This window comes from Cynocephalus volans, chromosome 8 (assembly GCF_027409185.1).
Source record: "Cynocephalus volans isolate mCynVol1 chromosome 8, mCynVol1.pri, whole genome shotgun sequence".
Lineage (NCBI taxonomy): Eukaryota > Metazoa > Chordata > Mammalia > Dermoptera > Cynocephalidae > Cynocephalus > Cynocephalus volans.
Window position 1 is genome coordinate 80,537,826 of NC_084467.1, and position 26,160 is coordinate 80,563,985.

The 26,160-nt window shown below is 39.6% G+C and overlaps 1 protein-coding gene across 2 annotated transcripts in view; it reads right to left on the bottom strand.

The window, feature by feature from the left end:
• TGFBR3 (transforming growth factor beta receptor 3) overlaps positions 1-26,160 on the bottom strand; it is a 190,112-nt gene that overhangs the window by 62,638 nt on the left and 101,314 nt on the right. For both annotated transcript variants that reach the window (XM_063104864.1, XM_063104863.1), the window contains exon 4: positions 7,697-7,834. In XM_063104864.1, the coding sequence (XP_062960934.1) occupies positions 7,697-7,834 (138 nt within the window). The remainder of the gene's footprint in view (positions 1-7,696; positions 7,835-26,160) is intronic.

Here is a 26,160-nt window from a genome sequence, read left to right on the forward strand (position 1 = left end):
GTTTATTTAACCTCAATTTGTTGAATGAAAGCAAAGCCCTCACAGGGCTGGGGCCCATGCCTGCATAAGACAGGACACCACAAGCCCAGCCACAGCCAGGAAAAGTCTACACTTGCATGAACCCTCCCAGGCAGGATGTCTTGCTCAGGAAAAATACACCCAGGCAAACCTCACCAAGGCCATGGGCCACTCACTCACTGGCAACATTTACCAGCCTCTGCCCAATGAATTAGAATACATCCTAAGGAGTTTTTCAAAAACCCTTTCTGGACCAGGTTTACCAGCTGAAACTGGACTCTTTCCAATGTTCTAATTGCCACAGTGACATTGAGGAAGAGCTCTCTCACCACAAAGGGGCCAGAAACTCGTTCCTAGGAAATATGGTAGTTGACTGACCCTAGTTCAAGAGACGATCAAGGTCCTTATAATTAAAGCTCTTAAGGACAAGCCACAAAACCAACAGATAAGCAGCCTCTGGAATAAAAGTGCACGGTATACAACCACTTGGAATATCCCACAGGACATAATGAGTCATTTCACATGAGACATTTAAAAAAAGAAGAACCACCCATCTTGAAACATTTAGTTATTTAATCTGCCTTCAAGAGAGAATTTAATTGGGGAAAGACCTCACCAGGAAACCCAAAATGGTATATCCAGACCCCTAGTAAGTACACAGGGGTGACACTTCTGGTTACGCAAAAAGCTGTGTTTGTGTCCACAACCCTGAGCCATCAGCCACATGCTGCTCCTCAGAGTCAACCTCATGGAGGAAGCTGCCTTCATTGCATTTAGAAGAAGAGAAATCTCGTTTTCTTCAATTTCCAGGATCCAACAATGGTACTTACTACATTAAACTGTAATTCCCACTTTCCTAACCAGCTCTCTCACATCATGAAACCTCCCTGAGGGCAAACAGTTCTCCGCATTTCTCTCTGTATCCTCTGCAGTTAGTACAGTTCCCAGCAAACTGCAGGCACTAAAACTGGGTGTTAAATGAATGCAAGTAGATATATACACCATCACATCAGGTATGCTAATTTCCTGGTTTTTTTCCCCAAACATGGGGGTGGGAGGAACTGCCAAAGAAGAAAAAGGAGGAAAAACCAGAAAAGAAAAAAAAATTATTTCCAGATTTTTAAATGCAACACAATAGAATACAGATTTTTTTTTTTTTTTTTTTCTTTTTAAAGTTCCCTTCTCCACAAGCAAACTTGAATGTCTGAGTTATTCTTAGGGCATTTTTGGACACTACAACCCTCAGTTACACATTACTTGGCTCATGAAGACATAACGACTAGACATGCGCTGTGGTACAGGCTGTACATGTCCCTTCCTAGGGCAGCACAAAGCACACACATCTGGGGCTATTTAACAACTGATTGGAAATTTAGCCTTCTGATTTCCAGTTAAATACTAGGCACAGGAAAACAAATAGCACTTGTTTTTCACTGAGCCTTGTCAGTCATCCAAACTGCACTGCAGACCAGAGGACTGCCTGTGGCTTGGTGGCAGAGGCCCAAAATATTTTGACCTTTTTTTTTTTTTTTTTTGGCGTCCACTTTAAGTAAAAGGAATAAACCATATTTTGGCAACCTCACCTTCTTCACCCACACCCCCTCCTTCTTGAATATGCAAAACTGGTCTTTAAATATTAAACATGTTCCTGGTATTAATTTACATTTGTCATTAAGATTAAGTTTTGATTTGTTTTTAATCCAAAGCCAATAGCATAGAGTTTGGTTTCTCTCATTTATTCCAGCTACCCTGCCTTGATATTTACTTGGATTTGCTGAAGAGGCAATTTGCAGATTGCCATTTTCTGTTTCTAATTAAATTGGGATATAATATCTAGCAGTTGTATTATCAAAATATCAGACATTTTAAAAGCTGGGAGGAACTTTAGAGATCAGCTAGTACAACCCCTTCATTTTAGAGAAGAAGAAACTAAGGACTGAGAAGTTAAGTGCTTTTGTCCAATGATATATAACTAGTTAATGCTAGAGCCAAGGCTAATACTCAAGCTTCCTGACACCGAGGCCAGGGGGTTAACAAAAAACAAAAACCTGAGTTGCCACTGAGTAGAGCTGCCAGATAAAATACAAGATGCCTAGTTAAATCTGAATTTCAGATAGACAATGAATAACTTTTTAGTGTAAGTATGTCCCAAATATTGCATAAGCATGCTAAAATAATTATTTGTTGCTTATCTGAAATTCAACATTAATCGGGCATCCTCTTTTTTTATTTGCCAACTCTGGCAATGGTACCTTGGAAATCAACATCCCCTCCCATTCTCCATCCCCCACTCAAACATGCACACGTTCACATACATTTCTTCTCTGATTTTAATGATAAATGGCTGGAAAAAAATAAATCACAGCCCAGTAATCTCAAGAGTGAATGAAGCTGGAAGAAGCTGCTTATTTCTTGAGACGTCCTAATCTTAGATACCCTTTTTTCCATATGAGCCTGCAAAACAACTAAGCCTGACATAAATAGGCTACCATGACCTCTGCAGTAAGCATTTTATGTTATTAGAAGCCAAGCATTAGGGTCTCATTGAAAATTTCTGCTTGCCTCAGGGCTCTAAGTCTGTGGACCTTGCGGGAGAGAGTGCTCATGTTCTGAATGCAAATAAAGCAAGATTTTTTTTTTTAAAGTCAGATAGGTATATGGAATAAAGTAAAAAGACACATTTTAAAATCTAGTTCATTGATTGTACAGCATCACTTTTACAGAGTGCCGCAGCAAAGTTTTTTCTAATGGCTTTATGATATATAATTCACATACCATAATATTCAGTGTTGCAAACTGTACAATTCAGTGTTTTTAGCATATTCACAAAGTGCAGTATACTCACTGCTATGTAATTCCAGAACACTTTTATCACCCCACAAAAGAAACCCCAAAGCATTAGTCTTTTCATGTGCTTTTCAGCTAGTTGTGTCCTTTATTCAGAGAAATGTCTATTCAAATTAGAGCATGTTTATAAAGACAATTTAATATTGTGGCTCTTCTCAATCTTTTTGTTTGTTTGTTTGTTTGTTCAGTTTTGTTTTGGGACACTGGTCGGAATGGGGATCCGAACCCTTGACTTTGGTGTTACCAGCACCATGCTCTCCCAAGTGAGCTAACCAGCCAGCCCAATAAATACTTTTTTTCTCCTTCCCAATCTTTTTTTTAGCAAACTCAGGCTGAATGCTCAGATATCTATTGCCCAGTTGAGTTACCCTTTTCCTTCAGAATGGAAATGACTGCATAAATAAAAATAATGGTCTTGTATGTTCTTTTAAAGAGATTTTTATTTATAGTTTCACCATGACACAACATGGAAGGGTAGGATTATTTTTATTTGATTATGTCGAGGGACAACCTTAACCTTCTCAATGTTCTCTGGGCCACCCATACACCCTGCAAAAGGTAAACTATAAGCTGTCACAACTTCATCCTGTGGCACATGAGTGTGACTCACACACAAAGATCGCCTCCTTGAAACTGAGCCTGAAACAATCACTCTTCATCCAACTCCCATTTCCTAGGTAACCAGAACAACTGGATAAAGGAACTGCATTTGCAGAGAAAACTAAATCCCACTTTCTCCCTGCCTGACACGCTCCCTTCTGCCTGGGCTGTGGAATCGTGAAAAGGGCTGGAATGATTTGACTGAAAAAGAAAGATGCCTTTATTAGACAGTATTAACATACAATGTTTTTAGTCACCTTCACGGGTGGCTGAGTTGTTCTGTGTAACACAAGGCCCTCCTAACTAATTATGAAAGTTTTTCTTTTTTAATCTAGGCAGTTGTAACAATGTAGACATATCAATTTAAATTAAAAGGTTACCCAGACAGATGAGTTGATGCTATTACTGGAACTTTTCTTACCACCCTGCTTTAAAAAAAAACAAAAACAAAAGAACTGGTAAAGTATTGTAACTCTACCTGGAAAGTAAAGACAGCTTTGGGATAGTAATGCAGACCCTCCCACAGCATATCAGGGAGGAACTTAGGCCATGTGCATCTTGTGCTAAGACTCAAGAGACACATCCTCTCCCCTCAGCTGCTCTAAGCTCTCTTGGGTAAACTTGGAGAAGACAGTGGTGGAAACGGCTAAGCCTCAGCTTCCAAAGATTCCATGGGCCTTTTGAGTGTTTGATGAAACACTTTACATAAAATAATTTAGTTATCTTCTCCCTAAACTTAACCCTTAACTACAATAAATGGATAAACAGAACACACTAGTGGTTTTCCACGCAACAAGAGAAACACAACTAGTTTTCTATTCATCACTGGTCCCTGTGCAGCAGAGTTTGTCAAGTGGATGAGAAGACATGGAAACTCATTTCAGGCCACAGCAAAGAAGGGTGGAGCTTGCCTAGGAGAGCTGGCCAGCTGGTGAGAGAACTTGCATCACCGTTGTCTCCTGATCTGAGAACCTGAATGAACAACAGATGTTCCACCATCTCTTCCAGGCCATGCAGAAATGTGCAGATGGGAGAAAACCATTTTCCCTAAAGGAAGTCTGCTCGACAACAAAGCAGAGTTCAGGTGTCCTGGAATTTAAATCTTTCTCCCTTGTGTTGGTAAATTTAGGTCCATCACTTGATCTGCAATCTCCTTACATGGGATTAATCCCAAATAAGGGCAATGTTAAACTGTTTACTAAAGCTGTCTCCTTTTTTCATTGTTAGTGTGTCATAAACTGATGGCCAAGAAGCAGTTCTTACAGATCTTAAACAAAATTAAAGCAAATAAATAATAACTAAGGATAAGATACTTTCCCTTAAAACCCATGGAGTGGCAGAATGAAGAAGGAAACCAGAAAGAGTTAAGTACAACTATGACATGTATGGCCCATGTTTTTCATCTGAACCAATAACCCAGAGAAATAGGAACTCCTTCAATCTGGGGCCAGCCAAGCTAGATACTTTATAATTACAAATGTAAATTCAACACCCTTCCCAAGTGCTCTCTACAATGGCTAATAATAAATAACAGCAGCAATGGCAGGTAATGACTATGAACTTATCAGTGCCAGGCACTGTACTAAACATTTTATATGTAATCTCATTTATCAAGATAACAACTCGATGATATAGGGGCTATTATTGTTCCCATACTACAACTGAGAAAAATCAAGCTTAGAGAGTTTAACTTGCCCAAGGTCACTGCTTGGATTCAAACCAGGAGAAGCAAAGCCTTTGCTTATAACCCCTCCATAAGCTGCCCATTATGGTGGCCACTAGCCTCATGTAGCTACTGAGCACCTGAAATGTGAGTAAGTGTGTCTAAGGAACCAAAATTTAATTTTAATAAACCATGCATAGTTAGTTACTACAGTATTAGACAGTTCAGCTCCAGTTTAAAGGCCAAATACACATATGACTTTATGATCATAGCCACTAGTCTTACTACCACAAATAACATTAATTACAAAAGACTGACAATGATTATGACTATAAATGGAGCCAGTTTAGCATATGAGCTTATTGAGTAGGACCAAGTGGGTTTGAGTCTCAGCTCTGCTGGTAATTAGCCATGTGATCTGGGCAACCATTTAACCACTCTTAGTTCTTCATCTATAGGAGAAGGTAAATACACCATCGTCACGGGGTTGTTGTGAGAATTAAATGAGAAAAAGTATTAGAGCACTTAGTGCAATACCTAGAATGTACAAAGTGCTAAATAAATGTGCTAGTAGTAGTCATCACAACTAAATAATTACTGATTTTTAGCCTTTTTAATGTGGAAGTAATGAGTTTCAATTCTCAGAAAAGTCTACAATTTAAGTTATTAGTAACTCCAAGCTTATAAATGTAACTTTTGAGTTTTTAAATGTTTTATTTTGAAATCATTTCAAATTTAGAGCAAAGTTACAAGCATAGTAGAAAGGACTCTAGTGCCCCCTTTAATTAGGTTCTCCAGCTTTCATCATCTTGCCACATTTGCTTTATTATTCTCTCTATAAGAATTCATCATATTTTTTCCTAAACTATTTGGCCCTTTACTCCTTAACACTTAAGTGTACTAAAAATGTTTCCTAAGAAGAAAAATATTCTCTTACATAATGGTACAATTATCAAATTCAAGAAATATAACATTGATACAATACTTTAATCTTTAGGCTCAGTTCTAATTTTGTCCACTGTCCTTGTAACATTCTCTGTAGCAACTGCCTCACCCCCTACCCAATAGGATCCAGCTCAGGATCACATGCGCCTTCTTAGTCTCCTTTAATCTGGAACGGCTCCCCAGCCTTTCTTTGGCTTCCATGACTGACATTTTTAAAGAGTACAGGCCAGTTATTTTATAAAATATCATTCAATCTGGTTTTGTCCAATGTTTCCTCATGATCTGATTCGGGTTGTATGCATTTCTGCCTAGAATACTACATAGATGATGCTGTGTTCTTTCTCATCTGCAGGCACACAATGTCCATCTGCTCCATATTGGTGATGTTAATTTTTATCACTTAGTTAAGATATTGTTGGGTATGTCCACTATATAAAGTTACTATTTTTTCTCTTACAATTAATAAGTAATTTGTGGAAAAGATATTTTGAGACTATTTAAATATACTGTTCCTCAAACTCCCTCTACCTGTTAGATTTAGTAACTGTTGATGATTCTTGTCTGAACAACTTTTACTATGGTGGCTGCAAAATGATGATTTTCTAACTCCAGTATTCCTTCTATATTTATTAATTGGCATTCTACTATAAAGAGGAGCTTTCCCATCTCCCCTTTTTACTCATTTATTTATCTACCTATTAACTGTATTGACTATGGATTCTTACTTTACTCAATGGGTACCCAATGAGGTTTTAAAAGTACTCTTCAGATATAGATGACAAGAAACTATAGATCTGCATTAAGAATCATTACTAGGCAAAGTTCATTTATTAGGCAAGATAAAAACTATTAATTGAGGACCCCACTTGTTTTGGATACTGTAGGACCTAAGTCTCTGCAGTTAGGACATTAGCACGTAGCTCTTGCAATGGACAACGTGAGTTATCACTACCAAGCTGCAGTGTTGTTCATCATCAGACATGATATCATACCCCAAAAATTCCATCCAAACAACCCATCTATTTCTCCACAACTAGCAAACTTGAATGTTCTGGCAAACTCAAAAGGACATGATTTACAAATAGTAGGTAATATTTGGATATTTCCACAGAGCTGGGTTCCAGATTTTTTTTTTTTAATAAAATACAAATGATTTCATTTTGGAACTCCTTGTGTCACTTTCTCAACAAACAGATCATCATATCAGAAATTAGGCCTATGTTATATACAAATAGAATGGGTTTGTGCATATTTATTTTGTGGTCAGAGACCACACACCCAGTGGTTATTTACAATATTTACAGAGTTCCTGATGCCACAAGGGGGGTCTCAGAGCTGAAACCAAAGCTCAGGCCACACAGAGAATAACTGTAGGTCCTGCTGTAATGTGGAAACTAAAGCTGACTCTCCATCCACGGGAGAAGTCGTGTGGGTGGTGTCTGCTTTCTGTGAATGCCTATCTATTCCATCCAAATGTCACTAAGCACATACTCCAAATTTAAAACTCTTTGAACTCTGGTATTATTTAATAAAAATAAGCCTTTTTTTAAAAAGCCTTGCAAAGTTTTAAGGTCATTATATCTTTGTGCTAAGGATCAGTTTGGGAGGGTTTTAAATACTCACCAAGAAAAGTCTGGAGACCCCAGTGGCAAGTCTCTCTGTCTTCAGATGCCAGATCAGGGGTTGCGGGGAGTTGAGTAGGAACACAACAGGCTTGTGGTGAATGTGGACTGAGGATATGGGATTCAGGTGCAGAGTGACCTGGGAAGCAAGAAAAATGAAAATCACTCAGAGCAGCATATGGAATACTTTTTCACAACTGACCCTTAAGAGAAATGAGCTATAAGCTAGTCCAGATCTCTGAATAAGATATATGAGGTTGAACTAAATGATACTGCCAGTATTTGATCGTTTTTAACTACAAAATGCCTATTTCTTCTGGTTCAACCACACGAATCTCAACCCAAACATGATTCAGCTCCGAGTAATAGAACACAAATAAACAGAACACATTTTTCTTTCAAAATTGGCAAAGGTGGAATAAAAGTTACCTTCCCTCAGGACTGCCTTATGGTTCAAATCAAATGACTAAGCTGAAAATTGGAGAGCAGAATCCCCTGGGGGCAGGTCATCCCTCTGGGTCTCCAAAGCAATGACCTTCTTCTCTTCCAGGTAAGCTCCAACCCCCATAAAGTGAAGTGAATTCTGCCAAAGAAAAGTGCCGAAAGCTAAGAAAAAGGGGCTGCCAAGGGGAGCTGCCAGTGCTTTCGTCACCCCAGCTATTTGCTTGAAGGGGTTTTCCAAAGAAATGAAGCACACAGAACAACACAGAATAAAAACTGATTGTACATAGCCCCCATAGAAAAATAAAAAAATAAAAATTAAAAAAACAAGAGAAAACTACAGGGCCAGTTTTGACAGCAGATCAAGGACTATCGTAGGTTACCACTGTTGTCATTGGCATCATCAAAAAGCACCGGTGAGCAAGAAAATGTGGACTCAACAATGTCCTCTTGGAGCACATGTGCCAAGGTCGGTCAGCATGATGACAGGAAAGCAAAAGGATGTATGAAGAAATACTGACCAGATGCTTTCAGATAAGCCTGTCTCACACTGGCTTTCTGAACAGAAGACTGAGGCAAAACCCAAGAATCACATATTTAAACATACTGAACTCACCAAAGATCATAAAATAATAAGGGAGGAAAAGACAAAAAAAGGACTTAGGCTGATAAGATACAGACTGAGTGATGTACTGGGAATAACAGTACAACTCTGCCATAATCCTATAAGGATTAAATGGTCTAGATCTACGATCTGAGTCTATACAATCATCAAGGATACAGCAGTAAAAGCTGGACTAGTCTGCATCTTCCCAGTGGCTGCTGGCCCACTTTGATCTCAATGTATCTCCCACTTGCTTTCGTAGGGACTGCCTATGACCAATGTCACTTGTTACCGTATACTCTGTCACTGATCAATAAAGCACTAAACTTTACTTATTTTTCAAACCCCAAGCTTTAACACGTGTTAGGTATTCAGTAAATGCCAACAGAATGTTTCAATTCTTCAGTTTTCAGTGCCACAAAAGTACTTTATAAATAATTTGCACTACGATATAATAGCATCTTGTTCATTAACTATTGACTATGCATGTCTTAATTTCCAAAATAGACTGTAGGCAAAGATAGGTCTTACATTTAATATTGTTCTTAATACACTGTAGATAAAAATCATTAGTTGATTTATCACAGCAAGTTTATAAATTTATATATTAGCCAAAAGGTAAAAAAGACTGAAGATAATAGGTTCATTCAAAGGGATTTAGCTAGCTAATTCAAAGAAAAATACAAAAACATGAGCAATACTCAAACTGTCATGAGCTGTTTCTGTACATAGCTGGGATCATTTTTATACTCGATGTAAGCATAGTGCTAAATCAAAGTACTAAATGAGCAGTGATGTCAAGCATAGCTATAGCAAATTATGCTGTCTTTGGTTGTATAGACTGTACCTCACAGCACACTGTGGAGATGCTGCTTAAGTGTAGAAATAAAGAGATTGACAGCCACTGAAAATGAGAGGCTGTAGAGACAGAGCAGAGGCAAAGATTCAAACTTCAGTGTTAACTGAACAGAGAGATGCACTCGACAGACAGCACATACTATAGAGGGTGAAGAAAGGAGATGAAATCCTTACTTGGTCCAAGAATACTTGAAAATTGCAAAGCAACACTGCCTTCCACTAATAGCCTGTGTCAGTAACAGCTTTCCTTATTTATTCATTCCAAAACTGTTTATTGAGCACCATAATGGCACAAAGAGTAACAGTGTATATCTGCAAAGGGTACATCAACTCTTTTTTCTGATGATTTTCTTTGCAGCTCTCAGGCATACCATTCTTAGAGCTCATAGACATGCAAAAGTTTTGGTCAAAATGTATACAACAAAATACCAATAAATATTTATCTCAAATGCACAAGAATTTTTTTTAAAGAAGCTTATGAAATGAGAAGAAAAAGACGTATGAGACAGATATTGGCATTCAGGTCCAAAATTTTCCAGATGGTCAAAAGTGTTGAGGCCTGGCTCATAAAATCAAGGAAAGATTTCTAGAAGCCACAGCTCTCTGAGCTTTCCTGGAAATGGCTCCCTCTTCAATATGTGGCAGTGTCTGGCCAAGACGAATCTCTGACTCTGGCACACAGGGTCCAGGCAAAGCCCCAAAAGCCATTTGGCAAAGAAGAATTCACACCGTGATTGGGAAATTAAAAGAAAAATACCTAATAGTTTTTTTAAAAGATAATTTGGTGGGGACAACGAATCCTGCAAGTACCCATTCACCTAATCCCTCAGCAGTCTTCCTCTCTATGCTTCCTCTACTTGAGTAAATCTTGCTGAAGGGAAAATAAGGAACAACTAAAAACAACCAACAAAAGAAAGAATAAAGGGATAAAAGCTCCCAGAAATGTGGGGAGATCATGCCTGGGATGTCTCAAAGAATTCCTGGCTAAGTTGCCCAATTTCTCCTAGGCTGAAAAAAAAAAAAAAGAGAGAGAGAGAAGAGAAGAAAATCCTCTTCAGGATCAATTCTAGCTCAGGATAGACTATAGTTGCAAAAATAAGAACATGATGCTGAAGTTTTTCATGTCTAAAGTGTCCAGTGATCATAGTAAAGACCAGTGCTCAGGCAATTGCTGCAAAAAATAATCCACGAAGGAATGATACAAATGTATCCAATAATTTCCAGCTTGAAAATCCAAACAGTAGTTTAAAGAGTTGACCCTCAATCCTACATCAAATTTACACATAAAAATACAGATAACAGCTTAGTCTGTGGGCTTCATAAGTAACAAGGAACTGAACATAGGAGCCGTGTGAGCTGGGAAGGCTAATGGGGCTAATGCAGATGCATCCCATATGAAGGAACAATGACTAGTCTCTAAATCAGTGGCTGCTTTGTTAATCTTTGGTAGTCACAGAGCATTTGAGAATTTAGTGCAAGTATGACCCCTCTCTTCACACACACATGAAAACTCGTTATCACACAAAATTTTGCAGACAATGTCAGGGAAATACATCCATTTCAGGGCCCATGAACTCCCAATTAAGTACTCATTAACCAAGGTTAAGGATCCCGTTGTAGAACAGAAAACTACAATAGCAGAAACAGAAACAAAGTGGCCGTCTAATTAAACTAGAAATTACATCTCTGGTTTTAAGATGACATCCTTTCAGGAGAAGAACTTAATAGATGACAACTCAGAACCAAGAGAACTGTCACATACAGTTTCTGGGGTTTCAGTGACCTCTTGAAACCTATACTTTGGCCACATGTTAGTCCATGAGGCCTAGTCCAAGAGTTCCTTCTCTAGTCATGTTTGTCTCAAACTGTACTGAATGTTCAGTCTCCTTGATGGTGTGAGAAAATGCAAGTAAATCTGATCTGTCACATCCCATATGTAGACACTTGTCCCTCACCCATTGGTGATCCCTCCCCTAAATGGAGGAAAGCTAAGTGTTCTAATCTGTTCTATGTCTATTTATACTAGGTCTCCTGAGGTTATCTGTGCACTTCGACAAACATACTAGATGTAATTTCATAAAGAAATTCAAAGCAAATTTTTTCTGAATGTTTTTCTAGGGAATCTGAACACAATTTTGACCAAAGTCAAGGCCAACTCTAAGCAGCATAAAGCCTCTGAGTGGAAAGACAACCTTCCTATCTCCAATTTAGAAACTGTGTCCTTGCCCATATTATCACCAGAAAATCAAAAGGAAAATTTTCTCTGGTCCGTGCTAGGATGAAAGCTTCTCAGTTCTCCAAGGATTATCTTAGATAAGCAAAACTACATATCGCCTCAAACTTTGTAAATCACTTTATTAAAATAAATTATGTATTTGCAAGAAGGAAAAAAGGCCCTACTCTCCTCATGGAAAGATGTCATATGAAAAAAATTGTTTTGTATTTCCCAGGATTCATAGTATAGATGCAAGATATCTATACTATGATGTCTACCACACAGATATCAAAAGATTTCTTATTAGTTAGACCCCCTATTCCTGGGGTTTGTTAAAACAAAGAAAAGTGAGTGAAACAACTGGCATGAGAATCTAACAGTTGTCCAATTTTGCTAACATGTCAGTGAGGTTCCATTGCAACATTTCTGATTCTTAGAACAGGCCCTGTGGACCCATGAACCTATGAAGTCATCCAAAACACTACCAGAGAGATTCCTATTATCTAAAACTAGACCAAATAATACTCTGAAATGGATGATTCAATAATCAGTTTACACTAAGACAGATAAGAAATGAACTCCAATAGTGTGCCTGTAACCAAGATCCATAAAATCACACACTGGTCTTTATACAGCCATCATCTGTCCCCTCTTCAGAGGTAAAGAGACATCACTTGGCAACACTGTTGGTAGTAACTGAAAACATCCTGCATCTTGGTCTCCCAGTGCCTGTACTTTACACAGGACAACAATGAGGCACTAACAATAGGGTCTCACTACTTATGAGAGAACTCGAATTTCACCTACGTGTGGGCAATATGACTTTCAGGAACTCGAATATGACCCCAGACGGATCTGAAATGTGCAACTGATTGCTGGGGGTGGGAACAGTATTCAGTTAGTTGCTGCTGCAGTGTTTCAAAGTGTATTCCCATCTGAGGAACCCCTACAGCTGACATTCTATGTGCCAGTGCTTGTCTTTCACCATTTGGGAACTGGTATAAAAAGATGCCCTTAAGATTTCCTGGAGGGGTAGATTTGGAGCTTTTAAAAATGTCCTTTTATTTTAAATACGAGTATTTCTCTGAATTTCTTGAGGAATATCAATTAGTTGGCACAGAATTCAAGAAATCTCAACTCCTTAGAGTCCCCACCCTAACCCTGGGGAGTCCACTGACCATTCTCCTTGGTCTAGAGAAGCACTGAGGTCACAGATTTTACACTGCTGTGGCAAATGATATCAAGTTCTTTCTCAATGGTTTTGTCTTGAAACCACTTAACGTGCTGAAAGGGACACAGTCAGTCATTTCCCAAACTAATCTCCCCTCCCCCAACAAGGACATGATTCAGGATTCCCTGGGAGCCTCTGAAAATAATCTAATATAACTACAAAAGAAGAAAAAATAAATAAAAAATAAAATGAAAGTCTGAAATTTGATGCAGAAATAAGTCTGCCCTTTCTGCTCCATATTTTGAATGCCCTGGAAAAACACTGGGAACTAAATTTGGGTTGGGGGTTGAGGGGCAAGAGCTCATATAAACAGAAGAGTATTTATGAAACTACAGGTCATGACTCTCTAAAGGGGTCCTGGGAGCGTTGCAAGTGGATTCCAGAGACCCTCGTCCTCCCTTCCCAGAGTATGGAAAAGAGAGGCAGGGTCACTGGAGACCCTGGATGTGGGTATGTTCTGGTGCAGGGATGCTGCTGGGGCCCTCAGCAGGCCACAGCTGATGGCAAGTCTGAGGACACCAACAGGCACTTTTCTATTGTCCTTCAGTAGTAAGCATAAGCTGCATGAATATTGTACTGAATATGTCGCTAACATACCATAGCCTTTCAGGATTCTGGCCTCAAGTGTGCTGCAGCCATGTTCACAGATGGACACATGCATCCAGCTCACCATGCAATCTCAGTGAAATCTTTTCCCATCTCTCAGACAGAGCTGGAGTTCTGCTCTGCTCCCAGACAATGCTCGTGTTTCTACCTCTGCAGGGCACTATAGTGATCTGTTTAGGTACTTGTCTCCCCTGTCACACTGTAAAATCTTCAGGGCTTTCTTCAAGGGCAGAAACTGAGTCACACTCATTTCTGCGTCCTTGGGCCTAGCACAGGGCTGGACATCTGGGTAAGCAGTCAAGTTTTCTGCAAGAATGAATAAGAGGGAGAAACAATAAAAGTTATTAATGAAATGTGACTAAAAAAATGGTTGCAGAGTCATACTGTTCTGTTTTTCTGGCACGAAAATCGGGGGGGGGGGGAGGATATGCATCTAATAAAAAGAACATTAGATGCACTATCAAGTTCAACTTGAACTTTAAAACGTGGTAAAGAAAAGCAAACAGATTTCAGCTACCAAAATGAGTGACAGGGACTGCCCGGAAGGTATGTTGGAAAGGATTCTGAGGCCACACCCAGGCCCTGTGGGAATAAACACCCTGACTGCCATCCTCTGCTGTGTGACTAGAACAGAGTAGAGCAGCGCTTATGCCATGTACGGGGACCATACTAGGCAAAAAAAGAAAACGGAATTTTCTTGTTCTCTTTAACAGTTATGCAAATAAAAATATGTAAAATGTGAAAAAACCTTTCGAGCATGTTTTCCCACTCAGGGATAGATAACAAAGATAAAAATTTTTGATCAAATGTTCTATTATCTTTTAGAGGCATAGAATTTTAAACGGTTTTCACTCAGACAATGAAGCATGTTAGGACAATTAGAAATGAAAATTCTAGGCACACTGAAGGAACTAAATATTTGCACATTGATTAAAGTGGAAAAAAATTTGCTTTTTATCTTTTTCCCATCACACTTAATAGACACATTCCAATCACTATATTATTATTTCTAACACTAATACATAACCAAAGCTCCATATAACTATGTACTATGCAAATTTATTTCCTCTCAACTTCTACTTTGTATAACAGCTTTGAAATTGTTTCTTGCTACTTACCTGTTTTGTAAACCACTATCTTGACATGTACTCGTACACATCTTTAACAACAGGATGTTAGAATGGCCTATGTGTTAGTACTGTGGTAAATGGAGCTGCATAATCAAGAGAATCCTTGGAGTGAAGCTGATTTACAAAATAGGCATAGGAAAAACCCAATTCCCACATGATCTAGGTACTAGAATAATCGTTTCTATCTGCCAACTGCATAGATCTCAAAGATTTCTGTTTAAGCACCATTTTAAAGTTAGTAAATTTGTAATAGCAAAAAAATACAAAATGCAGTGGTGTTCAGGTAGTGACTTAAGATGCTCCCAGCACCAAAGGATGGCATTTGGATTCCCCTGGGCTAAAGTACAGTCTCAGAAAGTATATGAACCTGAAGCTGATAAGGAATTCTGAATGGGGGTGCAGTGTTAACTTTCTGGCAGAAAGAAATCGGGAGAGGAGTAATTACTAAGATATGGATATTCAAAAACACTACATTTGGATTACTGTTGACTTGCTGCTCTCATCAGAAGGAACTATGTTGCATAATTATCTAATTATTACCATTTTAAAGATGAAGAAATTGGTGCTCAGAGGTAAATACTTTACCCAAGTCATACAGCTACTAAGAGGCAGTGCTGGGAGTAGAACGTTTCTCACTGTCTGACTGGATCTGTCTCTCCCTACCTTCCCACCCCACCCTTCATTTTAGGAGTTAGCCTTGGGGCATAAAGGAGAATGGGAAACTGCTCTGCAGGAGTAAGAGGCAGCAACAATTTTACTCCTGGAAACGAAGGAAAGATAAGGAAAAAAAGAAGGGGACTGAGTTGCAAGCAAGATGAGGCAAACCTTGAACAGCTGAGAAGCCAGCAACTGGGGTCAATAGGGATGGGTCAACAAATTTTTGTGAACGGTGATGTCTACAGTGCCAGCTAAAGCAGCTAGAGTTGCTTGGATATAAATCCTCCTTCATCTCCTCTACAAAAGCTTTAATAATGCTCACTGTTATCATGAATGAATGCACTATGGAACTCGTAAAGGTGTTGGTTCCCTTCAAATCCAGGTGATCAGGTGTGTCTCAGGCACATCACACATAGAATTATAAACCCAGGAAGCAGAGAGGGCCACAAGAACGCAAGGCTCTGGCAATATGCAAAAATATACCCTCCTCTGGATTTCAACAAGCCATGGAAATAGGAGAGGTGCAAACCAATCATTCCTTGAGCTCCAGGGACTCTCTGTTGATATGGGAATTAGGCTAAATGACTCTCTAAGGAAACTAAATTCTGATCAGAGTAGGAAAAGTTTGGGAATTCTGCGAAGCCTGGTTTCCTTTGAAAGCTGTAACAAAAACAACTCCTGCAGTTCACAGGACCAGCCTCCTGAGGGTATTCTGGTTTCATCCAGCCAGGTTATGATTTTAAGGAATGTTTCTAGAGGAACTTGAGTTTCAACGTTACATGGCCTATCTTGAGAGCGGGAGAAGAAGTAACCAAGAAGTCAAAAGTGGGAGAACACATTACCAGTCCATGTTTCAGGAGCATTTTTCCTGAAAAAGCATTATTTTCTTTGACCAGATGTTCCATTGTCTTTTAGAGGCATGGAATTTGAAATGTTTTTAACTCAGGCAGTGAATGACATCAGAATGCCTAATGCACAATAGAGCAAATCCAGTTTGCAGGAGTCACATCAGAGTTCAGCACTTTCGCCTGTTTTCCTCCACAGAACCAGTTTCCATTGAGCTCTGCAGTGAGTTTTCAGGGTGAGGCCTACGATCACAGAAAGCTGGGGAAAGTTGCCAAAATGTGCACACAGAATTTAGCATGTTGTAGTTGATAATTGTCTAAGATGAAATAATATCTTTCTAAAGCCAATATTCAAGGGTTTAACTTTCATATTTTCTTGAGGCAGCATTAAGAGCTGTTCGCTATATTTGGTCTGACTGGAAAGAGACAAAGCTACAATAAAGAGTAGGACACCTTGTAAGAGAATTTGTTATAGTTACTCCATTCCCTTAAAAATCTTTACGTACGTATTAATAACCTGAAGAAAAAAAAGAAAAGGAAAAGGAAAGAAAGAAGCAAAAGACTAAATTGTGGGAAGTCTAAATAATGATCCTGTGGACATCTGTTTGCACGTAAATCAGAACTGAGGGTCATGACAGAGACTAGGAATGGATTTTACCTCAGAACAATATAAGTGCAAATTGGAAAACAAATCATTTGATTTTTGAGTTACATAACCAATATAAAACCAGTCACTCATTTCCCAACAAAGACACTGTAATCTTGTCAAAGCGACATACACAGTCAGCAAATTTAAACCCTGGTAAATCAATTCATTTTACTGGGAATTCGTGAGTGTGATGAAGCAACAGCAATAAAAGAGAGAGAGAAGATATCAATCATCTTCCAGGTAAATAATTCAAATTTTTGTTTCTTATATCTGACATTGGGAAATATGAGGTTCTGCCTTAACATATGGAACTACTGTGCCTTAACTTTTATTTTCAAAAACCATCTCATTTTTCATTCTAAAATGAGCTTCTAATACCTGAATTCTACTCAGTGTGTTGAACATGGAAGGCTCTCAAATATTTGACTGAGCTGCGAAATGCAAGCTGGAGCACCTGTATTTAAAGAGTTTGAAAGCACAAGTCACATGTCGCTTAATAACAGGGATACATTCTGAGAAACACATCATTAGGTGATGTTGTGGTTGTGCAAACATCGTAGAATACTTATTCAAACCTAGATACGCTATAGCCTATTGCTCCGACCACCATCATATACGTGGTGTGTCATCGACTGAAACGTCCTTATGTGTTGCAAAGGCTTGGTTTCCCATGCAAATAGAGAAGGTCCAAGCTACTCTTTCAAAATACATCTCTAAAGAATTTTCTAATTCTCAGCAAAGTATGAAAGGTCCTAAAAGACATCGAGATCACACTGCTTAAGCTATATTTTATAAGTCAGTCAAGTTCCAAATGCTTAAGTCAACAGTTGCTAGTCCTTGTGCTTCAAGTCCTTGTGCTTCTTATTTTCATCAAAACTAATATAGTTTGTGATTCTGCCTTCAAATCATACTTGGAAAATACTACTAATAAGCAGTAATTAGAGCCAAAATGGGAAAAGTAGAAGCGAGGTGATGGGGGACAGGTTGCATTACAAAATACTCAGAACTTGATTATAAATTTAAATATTAGAAAGTTACCAGGACTTTGTAGAAATAATTGAAATTCTCTACTTGTGATGTTCAGGCAGAAAGAAGAAATTTGAGTCATAATATACAAATATCTCAATAAAAATGTGATTTGAAATAAACAAAACATGATGGTATCCATACAATGGAATATTATTCAGCCATGAAAAGGAATGATGTATTGATACATGGCACAACACAGATGAACCTTGAAAACATTATGTGAAGTGAAAAAAGCCAGACACAAAGGCCACATGTTGTATGATTACATTGATATGAAATGTCTAAAACCAGAAAGTCCATAGAGACAGAAAGCAGATTACAGGCTGAGGGTAGAGGGAAATAGGTAGTTATACTAATTGGTATGGAGTTTCTTTTAGGGGTAATGGAAATGTTCTGGAAGTAGATAGTCGTTATGGTTACACAACATTGTGAATATATAAATGTCACTGACTGCACACTTTAAAATGGCTAAAATGTTTCTATTAGTCAGGGTTTTCCAGAGAAACAGAACAATCTTACATATAGATATATAAGAGGGGCTTTATTATGGGATTTGGCTCCCAAATTATGTAGACTGGAAAGTCCCACAATATGCTGTCTGCAAACTAGAAAACAAGGGAAGCCAGTGCCATAGCTCACCCTGAGTCTCAAGGCCTGAGAACCTGGAGTTCTGATGCCCAAGGGCAGGAAAAGACAGGTGTCCCAGCTCCAGAAGAGAAAGCAAATTCAACTTTCCTCTGCCTCTTGTTCTGGGTAGGCCCTCAATGGATTAAATGGTGCTTGCCCACATTGGTGAGAGTGAATCTTCCTTACTTAGTCCACTGATTCAAAAGCAAGTATCTCTCAAAATCACCCTCTCAGAGACACCCAGAAATACTTCTTTCTTTACACCTATCTGGGTATCCCTTAACCCAGGCAGGTTGACACCTAAAATCAACCATCACAACAGGTAAATCTTATTCTACGTGTATTTTACCACACACAAAAAAATGATTTGAAATTTCATTTGAAATGAAACCAGACCAAGTCTTCAGTTTAAAATCTCATCTGGAAAAGACCTTCATGTGGTACTACAGGGAATGCAGTTCATCTTAGAAGACGGATAGGTCACATTAACCCTCAGGACTTCAGATCCAAGGCAGCCAAAGCTAAGCCACACACTAAGCTAGCTTCAGACGATAACTTGTGTCTCCTATGTACTTCTTTTCATTTAATCAAACGGTATTAGTTAAGTACCTATTACATGCCAGGCACCACATCAATTACCAGCAATACAAAGATAAGCAAGATGCAGCCTACCTTTCCACAATTTGCTCACAGACCAGAGGGAAGATAGACACATAAAGAGATGATTATAATACAACACATGACTAACGTGTGTTAAGGGTATATGAGGGAGAAGAGGCTGGCAGGAGTAAGGGGAGGCAACAAGCAGCTGGGGCTGGGATGGGTCTCCCACCCAGGTCAAACTGGACTCAAACTTTTGTTAGGGAACAGGCAAAAATCTGTCACCATGATAAATTTTCTTGTTTCTCCCACTCTTTCCCAATTTTCTGAACTTCTTGGATTGGCTGGATGACCACTTATCAGAGATATTATAGGAAAAAGATTCACAAATCAAGTGTAAGCTGGACTGGATGACCACTAAGATCCCTTCTGACCTTAAAGTCTAGTGATTCCATGACTTCATTACTGAGTGCTTAAGACTTTCAGAATCTCTTCACCTACTTCCTATTTCATTTCTTCTCTAAAGAAGTTTCCAAAATTTGTTTTTTAAAATCTATATATTTGGTAAGCACTAAAGATTTTGAGAGTGCTTGTAAACAGTATTATGTCAAAAGAAAATGACAGAAATCTACTAGGGAAGCGATGACAGTTCTTTAGTATTTCATAGAGTTCAAAATGCTATCTTGGTGGCTTCCAGTCACATCTGTACATGTCTGGGAATATGCCTGTAGGAGCAGCTGGTTGCTTCTTGCTTGTAAGTCCAGATTCTGAAGTTAGAACTAGCTTTGAACCAGCCATTATTCTTCATAAAATGTGAAATTAAATCTCTTCTAACCTTAAAAGAGGTCAATCACACAGGATTGTTGAGAAGGTAATTTATATTTACTATAGATATAATTCTTTATAACCTCCGAGGTGTAAGGGAAATTTTATTTTCTCAAAGAAAGATAATAAAAAGTTACATTTTCCAGACAATTATAGATGAACAATATTCTAAAACACCCTTGTTTACAACAGAGAAACTTGATAAAGTCAAAGTTACCTATACCATCTAGCCTTCAGTTTCCACATTCTTATGCAAACAGACTTTCTAAGAATGTCTTAGCATCTAACAGACTGTCTTTTGATTAATATCTTATTGCTTAAAATGGGATTCAAAGTAAGATATAGCTATCAATGTAGAACAATGATTGAGAGCATAGACTGGCACCAGACTCTCTGTATTCAACACCTGTTCCATTAGTTCTTTGCCTGTGTGACCTTAGGTAAGTTGCTTGATCTCTCTGTGCTGCTGTTTCTTCGTCCAAAAGATAGAATAATACTACCTACCTTTCTGAGTTACTGTGAGGAGTAAATAAGTTAATACATGTAAAGTACTCATAATATTCTTGTCCCATAGTTTTAAATTATTTAAGTATTAGCTCAGACAGGCCCTCAAAGATCTCCTACAAAGATGGATCTCCGAGGTCTTACCAAACCCCTTTCCTTCCTGTGAAGTGTTCTCTATTCACTACTGTGGAACCCACTCATACCAGAGCTGTTTATAAAGTGGACCTACTGCTCCCACTGTGGTGTGGAAATTTTCAAAGGCAAACTATATGCAAACTCAGCAAATTAGTCTTCTCAATTCTTTTTAGAAAGAGGTAGAGGTATGTATTAATTACTTAATTATAGTTTTGTATTTTCACATGAGATCAATTTTATTCACCTCACAGAAAAGATACCATGCTCTTTAAGAAGGTTTCATGCCATCAGTGCCCCCAGAAGGAAGCTCTTTCCAGAGGCTACTCCTAGCCTATGTCCTGTTGACCCTTCTTTTATAGGATCTAGTATCTGCTGCCTCGTATTAAGTTAACTTTGTACACATAAACTATCTCAGAGGGGTTGGGACTTGTCTTTTTATCACCTTAGAGCCTAGTCCAATGTCTGGCACTGAGAGGAAACTACATAAATATTTAATGAAGAATGAGTGAATGAAAAAACCAAGGAACACGTTTTAAAGCATGATTTAATCTCTTCCAAGATCTACACTTTCTTCCAAGTTGGCCAGCATCTCCTATAACCCAATCCTTTGGGTCACTCTGCCTTCCTTTCTAAATTACAGGCAGTTTGACCTGGTGGTTCAGAACAGTGACTCAGAGCCAGACTCTGGGCTGGAATCTCGGCTCTCCGCTTACCAGCCATCGGGCCTTGAGTATGTATGGACTCTACGGGCATCGTTTTCATCAACAGTAACATGGGGATAATAACTGTACCTATCCCATCTGATGTCAAAGAATTAAATATGTCATTTGTGTAAAGCACTTTGAATAGTGACTGACACATAGTAAGTGCTCTTGAAGTGTGACCTATTATTACTTCTTCTCTCTGAAAGCACCACTATTTTTCTTCATTCCCTTGGTTCCTATGGAAAGAAGCTCTTGTCTATACTATCTTCCACTGAATTTCAAAGTCAAAACAGCTTTGCTTACAGTCCTCCAAATACCAAACCTCTGGCATCCTTGGACTCGGCCCACATCCTCTTCCTAAACCGACTTCTCCTCTCTGGGCACACACAAGCCCCATTGAAGCTGCCCCACTGCCACCATTCTCGTTCATCCCCACCTAGCTACTCCATGAACATCCTCAGTCATTCACCCAGAGCTCTTACTCATATTGTTATCAGGACCAACAACATCTCCATGGCTCACTTACCACTGGCATCAGCCAGACTTGGAGATACTTCAAAGGCCCCCTATGATTTGGGAGTAGTCTAAGGGAGCTGTTTGTTTTTAAATAACAGCATATCCTGAATGAGATGTCCTGTTTCCACATATTTGTTTACAAAACTGATCACTCTCAGGCTTACTACAAGCTCGGTGAAGACCTCCACCAGATACAACACCAAAAAGGTTGAGACAGCTGCAAAGGTTTCTGTTTCCTTGGAGATGGGAGTTTCATGGAAGGCTAGGAATCACCACAGCAACCAGACTACAAAAACAGTCCATGGGCTTCAGCCCCATAACTCTGGTAAAGCAATTTGTACTCTGCAAAAAGGCTCGGGCACAGAGCTGCAAAACGATCAAAGTAAACACTGCTCCTCAAGCACCATTCTGTTGTGCTGATCTTAAGGCATCAAGTCACAGCATTCAAGGTCTGCTATGAAAGATGCACGTCAAGCACCAAGGATTTGCAAGGCTGAACTGCCGGATCTGGTGCAAAGGTCTCGAAGGTTTCGAGAGAAATTCACAGCACATTTTCCAAAACCACCATTTCAGATTTGCTCTAAGAGCAGACCAGGGTAAAAATGTGTACCATTATATCAAGTTACCCTGCCCATGCTAGAACAGCTGTTGATCCCAACCCTGGATTTTTTTTAAAAAGAGCAGGTGATTTTTCTGATAAATCCCTAAACAGACTATATCCCATACAGACCTTACATGAACTAATTCCTATAAATTTAAGAAAAAAATTTTCTAAACCTTATCAAACACTAAATAAGAAAATGACCTATTTTAGAATCTCTGATCTGCTACCCTAAACCTATGCTATAGTAAACTGCAAATAAGAAACTAACGTATTATTTCTATACTATATAGAAACAACAACTATATAGTACGGCAACTTAGAAACAGAAATTTCTTCACAGATTTAGAAAAGTCCTCAATTTTTTATTAGTATAATTATTAACTATGCTAACTCTAGCTTAAATATACAATTCTTTTTTTTAAAAGAAACTCAAAGTGGTCCACCTGAGTAGCCTTACAACATCCTCAAAAATTAAATAAGAAAAATATACAATTCCCATCAGCAAGAATTTATAGGAAAAATCCTCAGACCTCAATTATATGGCAGTAAACAATGCATTCATAAAAACCACTTACTGTTAGTGAGAAATCTGTAATTCAAACTACCCTGAAAAAGAACATTTAGAAATTTGACTCGAGGTGTGTAATGTGCACACAAAACTTATCACACCTCTTTTCTGTAGGATGCATCCCACATGTAGTGCTGCTTCCTGAGTCTCTTGTGGGTAGGGGCTCCACTTACACAACTTCTGGAGTTTCAACAAGATGCTGAGTGAACCAGCAGAGAGTCTGCTAGCCACAACTTATTGTTCCATAGGCCCTGCTGGCCCAGCAGTCTGAAATGTATAAGGAAGTAATTAGTAAAGTCTAACACCTAAATGCTTCACAGACAGGAATGAACGGCTTGGCTTAAAGGTTTGCTCGGTCTTTTCTAGCTTCTTCCTGTTTTATCTCCAGGTTAACAAGTTTAAAGTTACTAAGATAACAGGGAAAAGAGGTTCTTATTTTATATGTTTTGTGCATTTATTCATTCCTCAGATACTGAATGGCTACTATGTATAAGGCACTTTCCCAAAATGTGGAGCTATCTAAGGATTTTTTTTAAATATATGTATTTATTTTTATATTAAATACATAACTTCATGTTTAGGATGTAGAGGATGAAGCTAAAAATTTTTTTCTTTTTTTTAGTGAGTATATTTAAAGAAAAATATTAGATAAACAATAATACAGATAGTATATGAGTACTGTAAATGTGAAGACAGGACATATAAACATATATTTGGGGAGCACCACTAAGTAAAGAAAAGGCTTCAAATGTGAATGAACAGACACAAAACTTGCCCTCAAGAAGTTCACAGTTGCATGGGGGCAAAAAGACATACAGATGTAAATACATCTGTGGGGAGCAAAAAGCGGGCACTGCAGCTGGGCCGTGAGGGTGAACAGGGCAGGGCAGTGGAGGCAACATGGGCAGGTGTGAGGAACATTTAATTCAGATGGAGCTGAGGAAATATAAAAAACAATAAAGAGAAATAAGGTTTAAAAGGTAGACAGGGCCAGATCACAATGGGCCTTGGAAGCCAAGCTTAATAATTAGTGAAGACAGTTAAGAATAGCACGGGATACAATTCACTTTTCAGAGATGTGGACCATGACTTGCTTCCTTCCTGACAAATAAGGGGTGCATTAACTGCTGGCATATCATGTGTCACTTAATCACATTACTGTATTAATTCATTAAACACACTTCAATAACCTGACTGACATGCCCAAAAGAATATAGTTAGTAGCTCTACAAAAATTTTTTAAATATCATTTAAAGATCCTATTCCAAGTCTTCTATAGTGTCCCTTTACACTGTTGCTGAATTACTGAGGACTATCTCGCAAGGTGAGAAAATTAAACTAGTCCTCAGCCCCAAAGCTCCTAGACTTGAGGAGTTTGTTCCCTGGCTTTGTCCCCAGGTCATAAGCCCTCGAAAAAAAATAAAAAACACTTGCTGAGTTTTGGGTATATTTAAATCATAAAAAATCAGTGAATCAAGCATTTGAGCTATGAGCCTTGAGCATTTTTAAAATGAACAACCCACAAGGCCTAGCAATTCTGGTCCTGGTTATATTATTTTATGCAAAAATCCACAAGTCCCTCCCCCCCCCACCAGATCTGTACCATGTAAGAAATGAGCTGGAGTAAGTCTCTTACCTATCCCTCTACTTTGCCATCCCTAAAGGGAAAACAGGTCACCCTTCTCCACCCTACAATGTCTTCCTGAGATGCACTCCTAAGTCTTGGCTAGACCTAACAATAATTTATTAGTATTTCCAGTACACACCAGAAACAATTCACTGTTATAATCTCTCTCATAATATCATAATATTCTTTTCAAAAAAGGAAGTAAGTAAACTGTTGGTAAGACATTTTATTATCAAAATAGAATTGTCCGATTTCCAGAAAATAATCATTTATTTTTTGCCCTCAGGGAAAAAACATTAGTTATCCTTGCCTTAGAAACAGAGGAAATTAGGGAGGATCCTAGGATGGTGCTGGCTGTGGTGGTTGGCGCTGAGTAGCTGAGGTGGAAAAGGCGGCCACTGGGCCTTAGGCAGCCAGGAAACTTGTGGACCTTCCTCTTGCCGTCTCTTAAGGGAGGACCAATGCTGGTGGCCGGTCGTGGGGGCTGACCGCCACTTTGCCCTTGGCAGGAGAGGCTGCCTCGTTTACAGGCAACAGCTTTGAAGTATGGAACAGGAAAAGAACTGTTTCTTAGCTGCAGCGGCCAGCTGCCCTCTTCAGGATTCGAAGTTTCAGGCTGGCATAAAAGAAGATTCCTGGGAGTGCCCGAGCCCCGCCACAGGACTGAGTGAGCAGCCTGAGGCGGGCGCAGCCAAGGACGGGGATGGCAACGACGCGGAGGCAGAGAGGGAGCTGCCCGGCCCAGCCCAGCCCTATGAGTGACCCCCGACCCGGCACTGCTCAGGGGCGGACACCCGCCCAGCTTCCGCCTGCCCCACCAGGCCACTCACCGGCCCCGTTGCTGCCTCTGTTTTCCCAGGTGGTGGCGGCTCCGGCCCGGCTCGGCCAGGCCTGTACTCCTCGCCCGGCTTGGCTCCTCACTGAGCCTTCCCACTTGCATGCCCCGGCACGGGGCTTCCCGGGGCCTGCAGGCCGGCCTCCCCTCCCACTCCCTCCGCGGTTCTCTGGCAGGGTTGGTGGCGTGGGGCGTCCCTGGCCAGTGTCGGGAGGGCAAGGAAGTACGGGCTGGGCCGACTGTCACTCCACCGCACCCTGGGCTCTGGCCCCCAGTAAACTTCCTGTTACCGGGAGGCAGATACCATCTCTGTGGCCACCAGTTCGGAAAAACGCCTAACCGATTTCTGGTTAGGAATAGTGTGGTCGAGCGTTCCCGAGTTCCGGTGAACCTGCTGGAGAGCTGACTGTGGGTGGCACCGGAGTCGGTCCACGCCGGGGGGATTCAAAGGTGAACCGTGTGCTGTGGGCTCCTCCCCGGAGGAGCTCACACTCTGGTGTGGGAGATAAGACAAGTACACAAATAACCGCGATACCAGGAGGAAGGTGATAAGTTCCGAGAAAGATCTACACAGTGCTACAAAGGCACCCAGAGCGACCGGTCGTCTGCACCTAGCAGAAACTTGGTAGATTTCCTGGGCAAGGCAGTGCCGAGC